At 43.4% G+C, this 13,780-nt stretch overlaps 2 protein-coding genes across 2 annotated transcripts; both read right to left on the reverse strand.

The window, feature by feature from the left end:
* Positions 1 to 1,839: 1,839 nt before the first annotated feature.
* Positions 1,840 to 6,005, reverse strand: LOC125526433. Its single transcript, XM_048691146.1, has 10 exons — positions 5,761 to 6,005; positions 5,499 to 5,694; positions 5,242 to 5,402; positions 4,975 to 5,120; positions 4,486 to 4,548; positions 4,304 to 4,396; positions 3,694 to 3,855; positions 3,499 to 3,605; positions 2,561 to 2,709; positions 1,840 to 2,482 (listed from the first exon to the last, which is right to left on the reverse strand). Exons 1-10 carry the CDS (start codon positions 5,876 to 5,878, stop codon positions 2,220 to 2,222), a joined length of 1,458 nt encoding a protein of 485 aa, XP_048547103.1. The 5' UTR covers positions 5,879 to 6,005; the 3' UTR covers positions 1,840 to 2,219.
* A 952-nt stretch (positions 6,006 to 6,957) lies between these two features.
* On the reverse strand, positions 6,958 to 10,601 carry LOC125526445 (RGG repeats nuclear RNA binding protein A-like). Its single transcript, XM_048691152.1, has 6 exons — positions 10,163 to 10,601; positions 9,512 to 9,890; positions 9,273 to 9,414; positions 8,094 to 8,255; positions 7,948 to 8,010; positions 6,958 to 7,347 (listed from the first exon to the last, which is right to left on the reverse strand). Exons 1-6 carry the CDS (start codon positions 10,353 to 10,355, stop codon positions 7,156 to 7,158), a joined length of 1,131 nt encoding a protein of 376 aa, XP_048547109.1. The 5' UTR covers positions 10,356 to 10,601; the 3' UTR covers positions 6,958 to 7,155.
* Between the last annotated feature and the right edge of the window lie 3,179 nt (positions 10,602 to 13,780).

The raw sequence follows: 13,780 nt of genomic DNA on the forward strand, positions 1-13,780 counted from the left end.
CAAATAAAGGCCTCCCAGAGTAATTCGTGGTAGGCTCCTACTTAGCAAGGGCTACATTGTGGGAAAACATTCACGAGACAATCTTATACTCCCTCTGTCCCATAATGTAAGACATTTTTTGATATTAGTGTAGTGTCAGAAAACATCTTACATTATGGGACGGAGGGAGTATATTCTAAAATTAATTTTTTGGACGAACGCAGAGCAGAGGATGAACTGCCCAAACAGAGTTCGACTCCTCCGATCTGCGTGGCAGTTCCCTGCGAAAGGGACGCGGGCAAACATGGAGTAGAAATCTGGCTGGTCTTGGACCACCAATGGAGGTAGTACCACAATAGGAGGACGCGGGTCAAGCTCCGACCGCTGCGAGCGGCACAGCTGTCGCCGGCGACTGAGCATGTACTATGAAAACCCTAGAACTACTTTTTGGTTTTTGTTCTACCATGCATCGAATCGAAGGGGCGGCAGCACACAGGAGGATGGATCTGTTCCTAAATTACAGAATGACCAATGGTGTACATTGCAAATTTGCCAATGGGAGGTAAGGCTGTGCCATCCTGTCCCTCCATTCCAAATCCAACACACCATACAGTACAGTATCACGGTATCATATGATGAACCGTAGCACCAGATATGGACAGAGCTTTCTCAGAGCTTTACACCAACAGAGTAAATATGGCTGTGCCTTCTTGTAGTCCGCATTGCACGTGCATTATGTGTGCGTCATGCACACATGTTGTCAAGAGGTGTTTTTCGTAATGTACCTAACAACAATGCTGAAGTCGCACATAATTTATATGACAGCGGGATGTCTCCTTCCATTAAGAATTGACGCGGAACACTAATTTTACCCAGGTCCGGGCCCCGCTACGTGAGTAACAACCATACTTCTACTTGTATGGGATTATATCACAAATGGGTTACAATGATGAAGTACTACAAAGTTTATGGGGCGAGTTGGGGTGAACGATCGGATCCTCCGATTGTGCTCTAATCAGGCGAAGCTAGAGATCTTGGCCAAGTTGAAGATGGAACATTCAGATTGCAATATCAGGAATTGCTATAGAATTGCTTCATTTGAATGGAATGACAACAGATTTGGATGCTTATGTACTGTATTTATTAATGCGGGTGACATACACTTCAGCTAAGTATATGCCAATAGCAGTTGCTTCACGCATAAGACTGCTTTGTAATACATCCCTTCTAAAACCAACCTTCAAACAACCATGGTTGGGATAAGGTCGGAACATTTCAGGCATGAACGGTAAATTCAGAAAATAGAAAAACTAATCAAAACATTTCGGCAAAAAATTGCTTCGAAGATGCTGAGTTTTTTAGGTGCGTGTACAATTTCACCAGCTCTGAAATGTCTATTCTTAAAAGTTTTTGTAGAGCCAATTTTTTTATGTTTATTTTCAAAGCTTTCTGTAGAGCCAATTTTGTTTTCCTTTTTGTTTACGACCATCACAGAGGACTCGTCTCCACAAAATTTTAAGCCTAGAACACTCAAACTACTAAAGCATCTTTCGTGCCAAAAAAATCAGGTTTTTTTATTTGTTTGCCATTTTTTTCGGTTATACTACTTCATGAGCTTGGGCTTCGAAAGCAATTACCAACCTATTTCATTCATCATACAATTAGAGCTTGTTCGCACTCTCTCCCCGCTCCAACTCCGCTCTAGAGCGGAGCAGCATCCAATTCAAATTTTCAGAGTCACTGAAGGGCCCCTCCGGGGTTGCCTAACAGGGCCTTAAGCAACACAAAGTCACAAGTTGCTGGTTAACTTACGTGCATCACTGGAACTAGTTTATCTTTTCGATAAAAGGGAGAAGGAAATATTTTTTCTGTTGTCCACATTCAACTATGAGAGCCATAATTTTTTTACTACATTTACAACCTAAATAACAACCTCAATCAAGTTTGCCAGCATGGGAAGACTTAAGAATCTTTCCCAGACTCACATGTCTGCAGACTGCAAATCAGAACTTGGTGTTACTGAGCACACAAAACATAGCAAGATGCTGAAACTGACCACACAAAAATAGTTAACCTAATACGTACTAGGCTGTAAGACTGTTGCCACTAAAAACACGGTAACATTCAGCTGCTACCCTATCCTATCCTTCGTAGAATCACTGAACCACACCTGTTGCTGCAAGCACTCAAGAGTCAAGAGTCAAGACATCAGGAGCGAAGACCTGGCAATCATACACAACTTAAAACAGTCCAAAGAAACGATGTCGCTCCTGGCTGCTGCTGCTGCGTCCTGCTGGAGTCACTGATATCCTGTCCGCATTGGCAAGCGCCCACCTGTTGAAATCCGGCGAGGAGAGTAACTGTTGCATACCCTTTCTTGTCTCTTCTTTGGTGAATGCTTCGTATTCCTCTTTCGTAAACTTTCTCCTCTCTGGGGTAGTGTGGTAGGTCGAATAGTAGCTGTCCCTATCAAGAACTTGTGACGTTGTTTTCTTCTGTGAGCCTGGAGAAGTAAAATCAAGTGGTACGCTAAGACAACAATAGTGAACTTGGGGAATCATGCGACAGAAGGATGGCAAACCTGAAAGAGGTGAATTTCTTCTTGGTGTATGTTTCAGGTATTCACCATGAAGCTTGCTGAACCCATCTTGGTGAGTTCCATTCGTGTTGGAATACCCTCCCAAATCTTCATAACGGGAGAGGCCACGTGTGATTCCCTTGGAAACTCCACTGCATAAAGATATTCATTCAGTCCCCTTTTTTGCAAGGAAAGATATATTCATTCTAGTTAGTTGTGACTTTCCAGGAGATGCAAATATTTCTTGTCGTGACAACTGACAAGAATGTTAATCAAACGGAAAAGGGCCACTTTCAAACCTGACCTATTAAACCATTTGAATTGCAACCTCGGACTATTGATACTGTCCACTTTATCCCCCAGGTCAATTCATTAGTGATATTGGGTGGCATGGTCAATATCCCTGCCACATCGTTCCCATGATCATTAAAATTCCATTCCGTATCCAATTTCTACTGCTTCATTCCTCCGTTCCTAGCATTCTTTTTGTGGAAGTAGTTTTATCTGAATGGTATAGTTTTTTTTGTAAGTGGGTCCCAATTGCTTCTGTTAAAACTGTGTTGGCCATGTCTAGACCCAGGAGCTTGCTAGCTTGCTCCTGGCTGATACCACCACCACACTGAGTTACATAAACCAGCTGGTTCACCCGAAAGACTAGAACCATGAGCATAGGTGGGCAATATACTTCAACTGTATGCTCTTATAACAACAATAAATTACATACCTAGAGATACTAATATTAACAATTAACACTACTGATGAGCAGGAGTATACCACTATACCAGCTTCTGCTTAGCGATATTATGTAGGTTTAAAAGTTAAAACCATGAATAACAAAAGGCTGTAAGCCTGTAATTAGCAAGTTCGTATTCAACTTTAGATTATACTCCACAAAGGGGCATATACAATAATAATAGGATATACTACGCCATAATTCATACCTTGATAAATGGCGTATAAGTCGTGGCATCCCTTCAATCCTTGAAACTGTCTTGATGATTATGCAAAAGACTAAAGCTGCAAATGCAAGGAGATAGTCCAGAGAACTCTACAGGAATTGAAGACGCAAAACTGCCAGTCAGTGGAGTGATAACTAGTAGAATAGTCAGCAAACAGCCGACGTTACAAAAAAATACCTGGAGGATCAAGACAGCAGAAACAATCAAGATAGCCCACTCGACGAAATAGGCCACGCCAGCATCAACAGATCCTTCTTCCGTTAGAACAAGTTTACGGACACCCCAGAAACCAAACCAGGCTCCAGCTAGGATGACGCAAACGAGAAGGAATATACCTAGCTGCAAATGTATTTTACATGTTCTTATGTCAAATTGTCAATAGAGCAATGATCGAAATGAAACTCGAACAGAATAATGATGGTAAAACATTGATAATGCCTATATATGGTACTACAACTTAAAGAGACTGGTATAACAATGTAAAAACATTAACAATCCCTTTCTAGGGCAATATAGTAGAACCCGGCTATTAGACAACAGGAACTCAAAGAGACAAGCATTTGTAACATATTGAGAAGAATCGTAAACTGTAATTCAGTAGTACAGTTTATACTTCATAGTGATCTATCAAGAAAAAACAGAGAAAATATAAGCCTCAAGAATGTCAAAGTCATGGGGCAATTTAAATTGCTATGCCTTAAATAAGTGGCAATGTAAATGTAGGTGGAAATTAAACAAGCACAACGAACCATAGATGACACTATTCCTGGATGGAGAACTTACATACAGGATTATGCATGTCTTCAGCGATTCCCATTTCCACAAGAATTGAACGCAGCAGTCCCGACAAATAGTGCAGAAAATATGTTGTCATGCCAACCTGTTGTTTTGAGAAATTATCATGATGTCCAACAGTGTGAAAATGAAATTAGAGAAGAGAACTTTCTCAATGATCAAATGAATACTCACAACTGAAGAGTACGCGAAAATAGCAAGCGAACTCTTTCTGCCAGTAGGCAAAAGCTTCATTCCCTGAAAGAAGATATACCAAAAAGAGGCAGGTAGTGAGAAGCAAAAATAACAACTCGGAAAGTGCCTGCCTAACCAAGTAGCAGACCAAAAGACTTTACAAACCAAGAATGACTTCTGGGAAATTAGGCATCATAAACAGCACAAAGCATGTGAATACATTCAGGAAAAACAAATGAACAGGGAAAGAAAAGGAGGGAGATAATCTCCACCGAGCTGAAGGAAAGCACATGTTCTTGCAGGAGTCTGTCCAATAGTGCCATATATGCTACTCTAATTATCATGGCCCAACTGGTATTGTGAACTACAGAGAATAAGAGAACTTCACTCAACCATTATGAAAACTGACTCATCCACCAATGCTAGTTATCTCTAGTTATGAGATTAAGTGGCACTCTACAGAGAACAGGGCATAGAGGAAGAGCTTACCTGAAAGAGTATAATCAGCACCACAAGGAAAATGCCGATCGTCATGGCGCCACCATAGTAGAACACCAGTGACTGGCTAAGCGTGTGCGCCAGAGCCATCAGCACCATCCCCAACACCAGGAACACCACCCTGTGGAGCAAGAACTCTGCAGAGACAAACACAAAAGCACCAATCCCCAAATCAACATCGCGCGAAACAGTTGCCATCAAGGTGCACATACAACAAGCAAAACCACGGAAATGCAAAGAAGAACGAGAACCACACACCTTCCTCCGTGGACACCACAACGGATCTCGAAGGGTCCGCGGGCATCCGGAAGTCGAGGATCCGGTGGTCGTACGGCGAGAGGGACTGCGCCCAGAGCCCGCTCTTGGGCACCTTGTGCCACTGCGACGCGGCGCACTTGCACGGACCAATCGTGGCATTTCTACAAACAGCACCACCACAAAATCAGGCCGAGAAGTGCAAGCACGCACGAGAAGAAGAAATGAAGGTAGGGTTTGAGTTCCTGATTCTCGCTTACCGGTGAAAGCAGAGCTCGAGGGCGTCGGGGCGGGAGGCGTTGGCGCGGAGCCGCAGGGCGTGGAAGAAGCGGGACGGGTCGCGGAAGCGGGAGGCGCGGCCGCGGAGGTGGACGCGCGTGCAGAAGGGGCCGCGGCCGTCCCCGGCGAGGGGTTCCGCCGGCGGGAGGCGGAGGGAGGCCGCCGGGTGCGAGGCGACTGCGAGACGGTTAGGGTTAGGGTTTAGGGGGATTTGGGGGGCGGGGTGCGAGGCACAGAGCTTACCTGTTAGCTCGGCGGCGGCGGCGGCGGCGGCGGGGATGGAGAAGGCGCTGGCGGTGCCGCCGAGGAGGACGGCGAGTAGGGGGAGGAGGAGGAGACGGCGCGGCGCCGGCGGCGGCATGGCGTCGGCGGTGAAGTGGTGGATTTGGGGATTTTTCTGGGGGGAAAGGGAGGCGGGAGAAATCAAGTAGGAGAGGAGCGTGTGTGTTGGCTTTGAAACAACGCTGTCCGTGGGAGTCGGCAAGTCTGTCCGTTTATTTTTATTTTGCCTTCTCTCCTAAGTCACCTCTTCTCTTCTGAACGCTGCTTCTCCAAGGAGGGAGAAGAGCTGCATCTATAGTCCGATTTGGCAAATTTGGTCCTCTAAATACCAATGGACAAGCCTTTGCAAGACCATTGGCACGGCAGCCCCTCAAAAGTTTAGCCGGACAGACACACTTTTTATGTCAAACCCTCAAATCCATGCACGTCGACCATATATAGCAGAAGTTTATCACAATTCAGCAATGCAACAAAGTAAAATAAATCATTCAAGAATTCGGACCATGTCAAAATGAAATTCAATGTCCAGGCCACGGCTGACCATTTGGCTTTGAAACAACGTTGTTCGTGCGAGTCGAATGCAGCCAGGACCTTTTTTTTCTTCTTTTGCTTTGCCTTCTTCTCGTAAGTCACATCCTCCCTGAGTAGGGAACCATGTGCTTCTGGAAGGGGAGGGGAGCGGCTTATGGAAGAAGTCACCAGAAGAATTGAACAAATGTTGCAAATGAGGGATGATACTCAAAAGTCAGGGCACCTGACCTTGCAAGGGTCAGGGGCGTTGCGCTGCTACGAGTGTCTCCGGTGTTGCAACTGTACATCTCATTGACATTGCGAGGACAAGCAGACTAGGGGAGGGGGGCTCATCATGAGCCACTGCCCACTGATGCAAGGCAGCTGATGTTGTTTGGTTGCATGACCAGTGCAGCGGGTGCTGCAATGGGGACACGGGTATAGAGTGGGAGCAGCGCTGCAAGCCAGGCACATAAGGATGTGTTGCTGCAACGAGAGGAGAAAGACATCTGATGACTCGCAAGCCAACTGATGCCTAGCTGTCCCCATATTATCACTTGCACTGTATGCAGCGCTATCCATATCTGATGGATCACTCGCATCAGAGGACATTAGAAACCTGAAGATCACAGACAAAGGAACGAGCAATTCATAGCCTACAAAATTCTGATAAGCGACAACCGTCGGATTTACAAAGTCGACAGACACAGGGATGAATGGTCCACATGCAGCAGAGTTATTTGTTTCAATATAGGATCCGCGCAGAAATATATGGTGAAAGGAAAATTTTAACTTGACAGCGTCAACGATACTGGTAAAGGTGGTACTTGAGATGGTACAGCAATCTCACTTCCCACCGAGGGTTGGGAACTGGTTCTGGTCCTGAATTGCCGGAGCAGGGGGTGGGCCGTGATAGCCCCCACCACCAAATCCGCCTCTGAAGCCTCCGCGGTCTCCACGGCCCCTGCCGCCACGGCCACGGCCACCATAGAACCTCTCTCCTTCAGCAGGCTTCAGGAACTCATTGATGCTCACAGACTACAAACGTCAGAGAACAATCCCAAGTTAGTAATTGTTATCTAGCAGGAAGACCAAAGTGCAGGCATAAAACTGGGCGCGCTAAGCACGAAAGGTAATTGCTGTTTTAACAACAGGACAGGGGAATAACAGATGAATCCAAGACAGGCAACTAACATGTCCAGAAAGGCCTACAATATAGCCTTTCTGGAGAGAGAAACAAGATTATGGCGTGCACAATGGTTCTATCTTAAGAGTACCACATAGGATAAATGATGAGGTGGAGGAGAGAGAAACAAGATTAAGAGATCTCTTAGCATAATATCTGCAACCACATATTTAAGAAATCTGGTTACTAAGATTATGCCAAGAGATAACCCTTTGTACATCATTTTTTATTGTCATATCTAAATTACATGGTGGCTTAAGATAAGATTATTGACAATGTGCATGCCCTAAGTGGTTATTGACAATATGTAGCACGATATCTAGTATCACAAACTGAGAATCAGAAAGTTATTGCAAGATTGCACCAGCATCACAACACTACTGTTAGTATTTAGCAGCTTGACAAGAGAAGTACAAATATTTCTAAATATTGCAAAAGATGTAATGTCAGACCTTCTTAGCACGCTCTTCACGTTCAGCATTCTCTTTCTTCTTCAAAGCCTCCTTATCAGCACCCTAAGGAAATACATAAAAAAAAATCAATCACGAATCTCCAGTGAGTTAAGAGGCATGGAGTACAAGGCATAATGTTAACTTACCAGTTTGATGAAAACTTCATCATTTCCTTTCTTGGTGGAAAGTAGTTGCATAGCCTGCAGATCCTTATCAATTTCAACCTTCCTCTCTTCAGACTTCTTCAAAGCAGCAAGTGCTTTCCTCTTCTCCTCCATTACTTTCTCAAATTCATCAAGAGTCATCTCCTAAGATCATCAAACATTTCATTCAAATGATTGCAACAAATATAGGTATACTCTTCCTTCTTTAGAAACAAGCATATGCATACAGCATGACCGCAACAGATATATGATACAATAATACAAAAAGGAAATGTTTAAATACAATGAGAATGGCTGCATAAATCATGTCTGAAAAGAGCTATTGTGTGTGAGTTGCCTGATAAAATGTACATGTGTGTAATAATCTAATAATCACTCAGCCACCACGAACACGAACAGAAGAAATAGCCATAATCAACATTAATTTGAAATTCAGACAACGGTATTGCATATCACGACCAGACTGACAAACTACTGTAATTATCTGTTGGTCTATTAATATCAAAAGCAAGGTGAAGAAATTAGCAAGTCCTTCCAAAACAGATATTGTACATGATCAGTGAAGTGAGCAGAGCAAAAGCGTATTGCAAACTGCTATGCTCACTTCTGTCAGTCCTATAAGTACATACCAAATGCAAGGCATAGCAAATGGCAACTTTGGGGATGTTACGATTCCAAACAAATCAATTACACAAGCATGCACTTGTGAATGCACTAATTGAACACTCAAAGAGAAGTATTGCAAAAATCTCACTGGCTCACAGAAGACAACAAGATTACAAAGTTATCTCTATATTTAAAAATCCATAATAGATAGAAGAATGAAAATTCCAAGCTATCAAAACATGCAAGACATAATAGTGTGTATGAATTAAAGCAAATGCATGCTGCATAAGACTCAATATGACTGACAAATCATGAAGCAAAACAAAACAAAAAACAATGGGGCGAGCTATGTAAAATACCAAAAGGATAGCTATAACTAGACTTAAAAGTAGCAAGCCAAAACCCACACTTCGTTCAAGTTGAGAAGAGAACTAAATGTGCATGTTATTATGCCTTAGAAATATAACTATCCCTAGACTTAGAAATATGACTATAACTAGACAACTTTATCAAAAAATTATCATTCATAAGGACCACAGCGTGAAGGAAGCATACATTATCCTCTTCCTTTTCTTCTTCCACAACTGTGGCGCCATCTTTGGTGGGCTTGTTCTCATCTGCCTGTGGTGCATCCTCCGGTGCGCCCTGCTTCTCAGGTGCAGGGGCCTTCTCATCCTGCTTCAGGGCCTCAGTTTCCCTGGTTACCAACCAAAACAACAACACAGGTTACCTCCCATTTCACCACTCTGCATATAAATAGCCTACATCATAGAGCAGAAAAGGAGATATCTTACTGGGCGACAAATTCATCAGAGGTAGTTCCCCAGTTCCCACGGCCAGCACCCTCGCGTTTTATCTCATACCCACGGCCTGTGCCGCTATGGCGCTCATAGTTCCTTCGAGGTGGCCTCTCAGAATCATCACCAAACTCGCCTTCACGATACCCACCACGACGGCCTCCCCCCTGGTAGGGTTGCCGAGGGGCCCTCTCTCTGTCCTGGGCGCCTTCCTCACCTCCAGTTCTGGCACCATAACCTCCCCTGTAGCCATTTGTGTCTTCACTGCCGTAGTCGCGATTCTGACCGTACCCTCCTCGGCCACCTCTGCCTGAGCCACGTTCACCGCGACCATATCCTCCACGAGAGGGTGGACCACCACCTCGGGAGTCATTGCCTGAAAAACATACACACCATCAGGAGTTAAACCCCAAAAAAATAGTCTTTCATGGCAGCAATGTCTAAAACTGAATCAAAATCCCCAACTTCACAACGATTCTTTAACAGAACGATTTTTTTTGTGTGATTTCAGATACTAGCAACTAGAGTATCGCACAGCAGTTGATCGATGGCCACCCTTTCCACGAAAAAAAAAAGCATCCCCGCAGACCCTAAACCCCAGATCCAGCATCTCCGCAACTCGCTACTAAACCCGGACCCTGGACTTACCAGCCTGACCAGGCGGAGGCGGCTTGGTGGGCAGATTGGCGACCGTCTTCGCGCCGCCCTTGCCGGCGGCGGGCGGCGCGGCGGCCTTCTTGGCCTCGGCCTTCTGCGCCAGGGCGGCCGCCTTGGCCAGGAGCTGCGTGGGGTCGTCGCCCTCGTCGTCGCCGAGGAGGTCAAAGGGGTTCATGGTCGCCATGGACGGCGGAAAAAGTCGGGTCACTCTGCGCTCGCTCGCCGGGATTTGTGTGTGGGGTGACCGGGGAACTGCCCTTCTCGCTACCAGTCTCTCCTGCCGGACTTCTGCATCGCCATCGCTCGGCCCGGGGAGGATTCGCGCGAGTCTGAGGCTCAGATGGCGGCGGCGGCGGCGGCGGCGGCGGCGAGGGGATGGGGACGGAGCAGGTGGGAGAGGGGGTGTGTGTGGGAAGACGAAGAAACCCTAGCCGCACTATCCCGGACTAGTACTAGTGCCGCGAGTCCCTATCCCCTCGCTGTCGTCCTGCCGGCCGAAATGACCGCCGTGCCCTCGCGCCGATGGGCCGTTTGGCTGGAGGGCGCCCGGGGATTTGGGGTGATTACGGGATTTCACGGGTCGGGTGGGGCCCTCGGCGCTCGTGGGGGCGCTGGGCCGTGGGATTCCGATCGAGCGGCTGGGATCGCCCCGCGGGGGGTCGCCTGTCGGCGTTGCGGTATTCCTCGCGGTGACCGCTCACTCGCGACTCGCGAATCGTGGCTTTAATCTAATTTTTAATTGAAAAATAATGCCTGTTGATGTACTACAGGGTTTTGGTGACCAGGCTGCAGGAATCTTTGAAAAAAAATCAAAATTCAATCTTTTTAATTTTGTAAAATTTTAAAAAAACAACATGCAAGTGTACAAGGATGAAATGTATATGTGTGTAATAATTTAGGATGAAATACCTTGAAATGCGATATGTACATAGAAAAGAACAAATTCTTGAGGATGAATAGTGCTTAAAAGCCCCATGTTTGTTTTTTATGCACAACACTCATTTCAACGTGCTTCTTCTTGGAAATTTACACACATGTACATTGTGCCTCCATTTTGAAACATAGAAATATGAATTTTGGTGAATTTTAAAATTTGCAGATGGAGGCCTCCGTGGAGCTCGGCCTCCAAAAGCAATTTTCGGTTCTAGCCATCGGTTCTAGCCACTAAAACATCCCACATTTGATTACATAAGGTTTATATAGAACTAACGGAGACCCAGACCAAGTTCACGAGCTTATTATCCTAAGTCGTAACAAATGTGATAGGATTCTTTTTCGACGTCCTCATGTCCCCTTGAGATGAAACAAGAAAATCCAAATCTTAACTCTCCCGGGGTAGAACATCTAACAAGGATACATATAAGTGAATAACCAAATTTATGTGCCTACTCGATCATGTAATAGTATGCACGAACCTAAAGAAAGAAATATGTGCAACACCTGCATGTATAAATAAATACCATAGCACTGATGATAGGGGGAATTTACATCTATATGAAGTTTGTTCATTGCAATTTTTCTTCTTCCTTGTTGATGATCTTCTGGGCTTCAAAGAACTTTCAAGTGTTTTGCGAGCCTTCACATTCTTTCTCGGTTTTTCGCGGAAAATCTCATGCTACGAGGAGAATTAGCTAAATATAAGCACCAAATATCTATAAATTGGTTTTTATAAGAATTTCAAAACTTTAATAATGTCAAAGCAATATATTGTTTGATAAACCTGAAAATTCAAACATTTGGACATGTATTTTTCGACTAATTACATAATATACTCACAATATACATAACTACAAACAACACAACATATTATGCAGATTTTTTTTACACTTTTAAGCTGACACATTTATGATATTCAATTATCATGCTATGCTGGTCTAAGCAGCAAAATATGCAATATCAGTACCATGGAGACACCGCTCTTACAGGAAGTTTTGTAGGTTGTTCAGAGATACCAACACACCAGTAAAGAAAAAGAATGGTGGTTAGTTCCAAGTACGGTCTAATGAAGGTAGACCAAATGCATGCATATGTTAGAAAATGAGTTCCTTTTGTTATATTATTAAATTACATTACATTTGCATCGAAAAAGCTATGTTTAATTCTGGTGTCCACACAATGAAAAGAAAAGCAACATTATTTGTTATTCCAACCTATGATGGATATACCTTTTGGCAGAATGGTTTGACACATAATAATTTCCGTATCAATATAGTCGAGGTACACACACATTTGTATGATGGGGGGCGGGGGCAATCCCAAAATACATGGTTGCAAAAAACGAATCAAGGATAGTCATTTGGATATGGCACATGGAAAACATAGAAAACTACATCGGTCATACATGAATCTTCCATGAATAAATGAACATGTGAAACTAGAATGATAACGTAAATTCCTACAAAATGAGAAGTAGAAGAATGCATTCCATAAGGATCTGAAAGCATCAACACTATGACCCGACCTCAATAAAAGATAGATCAAATGATCATAATCATATAAAAATATATATTAGAAATTAAGCCAGCCTAACTTGACTATTGATTTCAAGAATAACACAAAAAGCAAATTGCATGATAACAACGTCAAAAAGATTTTCGATCCACAACTTTTGGAATATACCTTATTATTTGCACATGAAAGGATGTGTGCATGAAGTATATATTCACATTTTAAACAGTATAATATCAAAAAAGGTCAACAATGCATCTTCTTCTAAGGCAAGTGAAGTCTTTAAAATGAAAACTTTACTTTGAGATGAGATAATGTTGGAAGACCATGACTGGGATAAGAGATTATGTTGGAATGTTACCATGTCAACGGACTTCTCAAAATTGTACACTTCATGCACACTTGCCCTCTGAACAAGTGCATGTTTTTTAACTTCCCCAGTGTTAATGTAGTGAGTTGCATAATTCAATGACCTGAATACTTTATGGCTAACAGGATCCGTGAAGTACTGCATCATTAATCATGATCAAAAATTGAAAAATATTTCAACAAAGAATGAAGGAAGGGTTTTGTTTTTAATTTTATATACCGAGTCTTTCCTTATTCTTTCCTTTGATTTTCTGTGTACGACCTCTTTGACCCATCCTTGTGGCAGCCCGTGTGCGTTGAACTCCACTGTTGCTAGAATCTACAAAGTAAGGCATCAAAGCTTTGGGAAGTCAATTCATCATAGACATAAATAATTTCTTATGTAGGGATAGTAAGAAATGCACATTATCTTGAGAGTTTGTGTCACATTGCCCATCTGTATCACATTTGAATATTTTCCTTTCCTTACTATAGAGTAGTACATCCTCTTTAGAAAATACTCGTACTTCCAATGATGAGAAAAGATAAAACTGCAAATAATAATAATACAATCAAATCAAAATTATTTACAAAAGTGAGTAAATTATCATCTTGCCATTTTTAGTTAGTATTTTTCTAGGGCGTGTGAAGGGGATAAAAACTACCTTGTACATCTTCTCCATCTTTTCTCCCCCTGCTCTGACCTCTACCAGCCATCCATCTGGAAGCCATTCGTGTGCCTATGCATATAATGATAGAATGATATAGATAATGGATATAAAAATATACAATGGCCTCGTCATAGTAAGAAAA

This window comes from Triticum urartu, chromosome 1 (assembly GCF_003073215.2).
Source record: "Triticum urartu cultivar G1812 chromosome 1, Tu2.1, whole genome shotgun sequence".
NCBI classification, from domain to species: Eukaryota; Viridiplantae; Streptophyta; class Magnoliopsida; order Poales; family Poaceae; genus Triticum; species Triticum urartu.

Coding starts and splice junctions, on each gene's coding strand:
- LOC125526433 (XM_048691146.1), bottom strand. CDS start 5,878: ATGCCGCCGCCGGCGCCGCGCCGTCTCCTCCTCCTCCCCCTACTCGCC. Junction 4,549..4,974: donor TGCTGATTATACTCTTTCAG/GTAAGCTCTTCC, acceptor ATCTTCTTTCAG/GGAATGAAGCTTTTGCCTAC. Junction 3,856..4,303: donor CTGAAGACATGCATAATCCT/GTATGTAAGTTC, acceptor ATACATTTGCAG/CTAGGTATATTCCTTCTCGT.
- LOC125526445 (XM_048691152.1), bottom strand. CDS start 10,355: ATGGCGACCATGAACCCCTTTGACCTCCTCGGCGACGACGAGGGCGAC. Junction 9,891..10,162: donor GCCTCCGCCTGGTCAGGCTG/GTAAGTCCAGGG, acceptor TATGTTTTTCAG/GCAATGACTCCCGAGGTGGT. Junction 7,348..7,947: donor GTGAAGAGCGTGCTAAGAAG/GTCTGACATTAC, acceptor TGACGTTTGTAG/TCTGTGAGCATCAATGAGTT.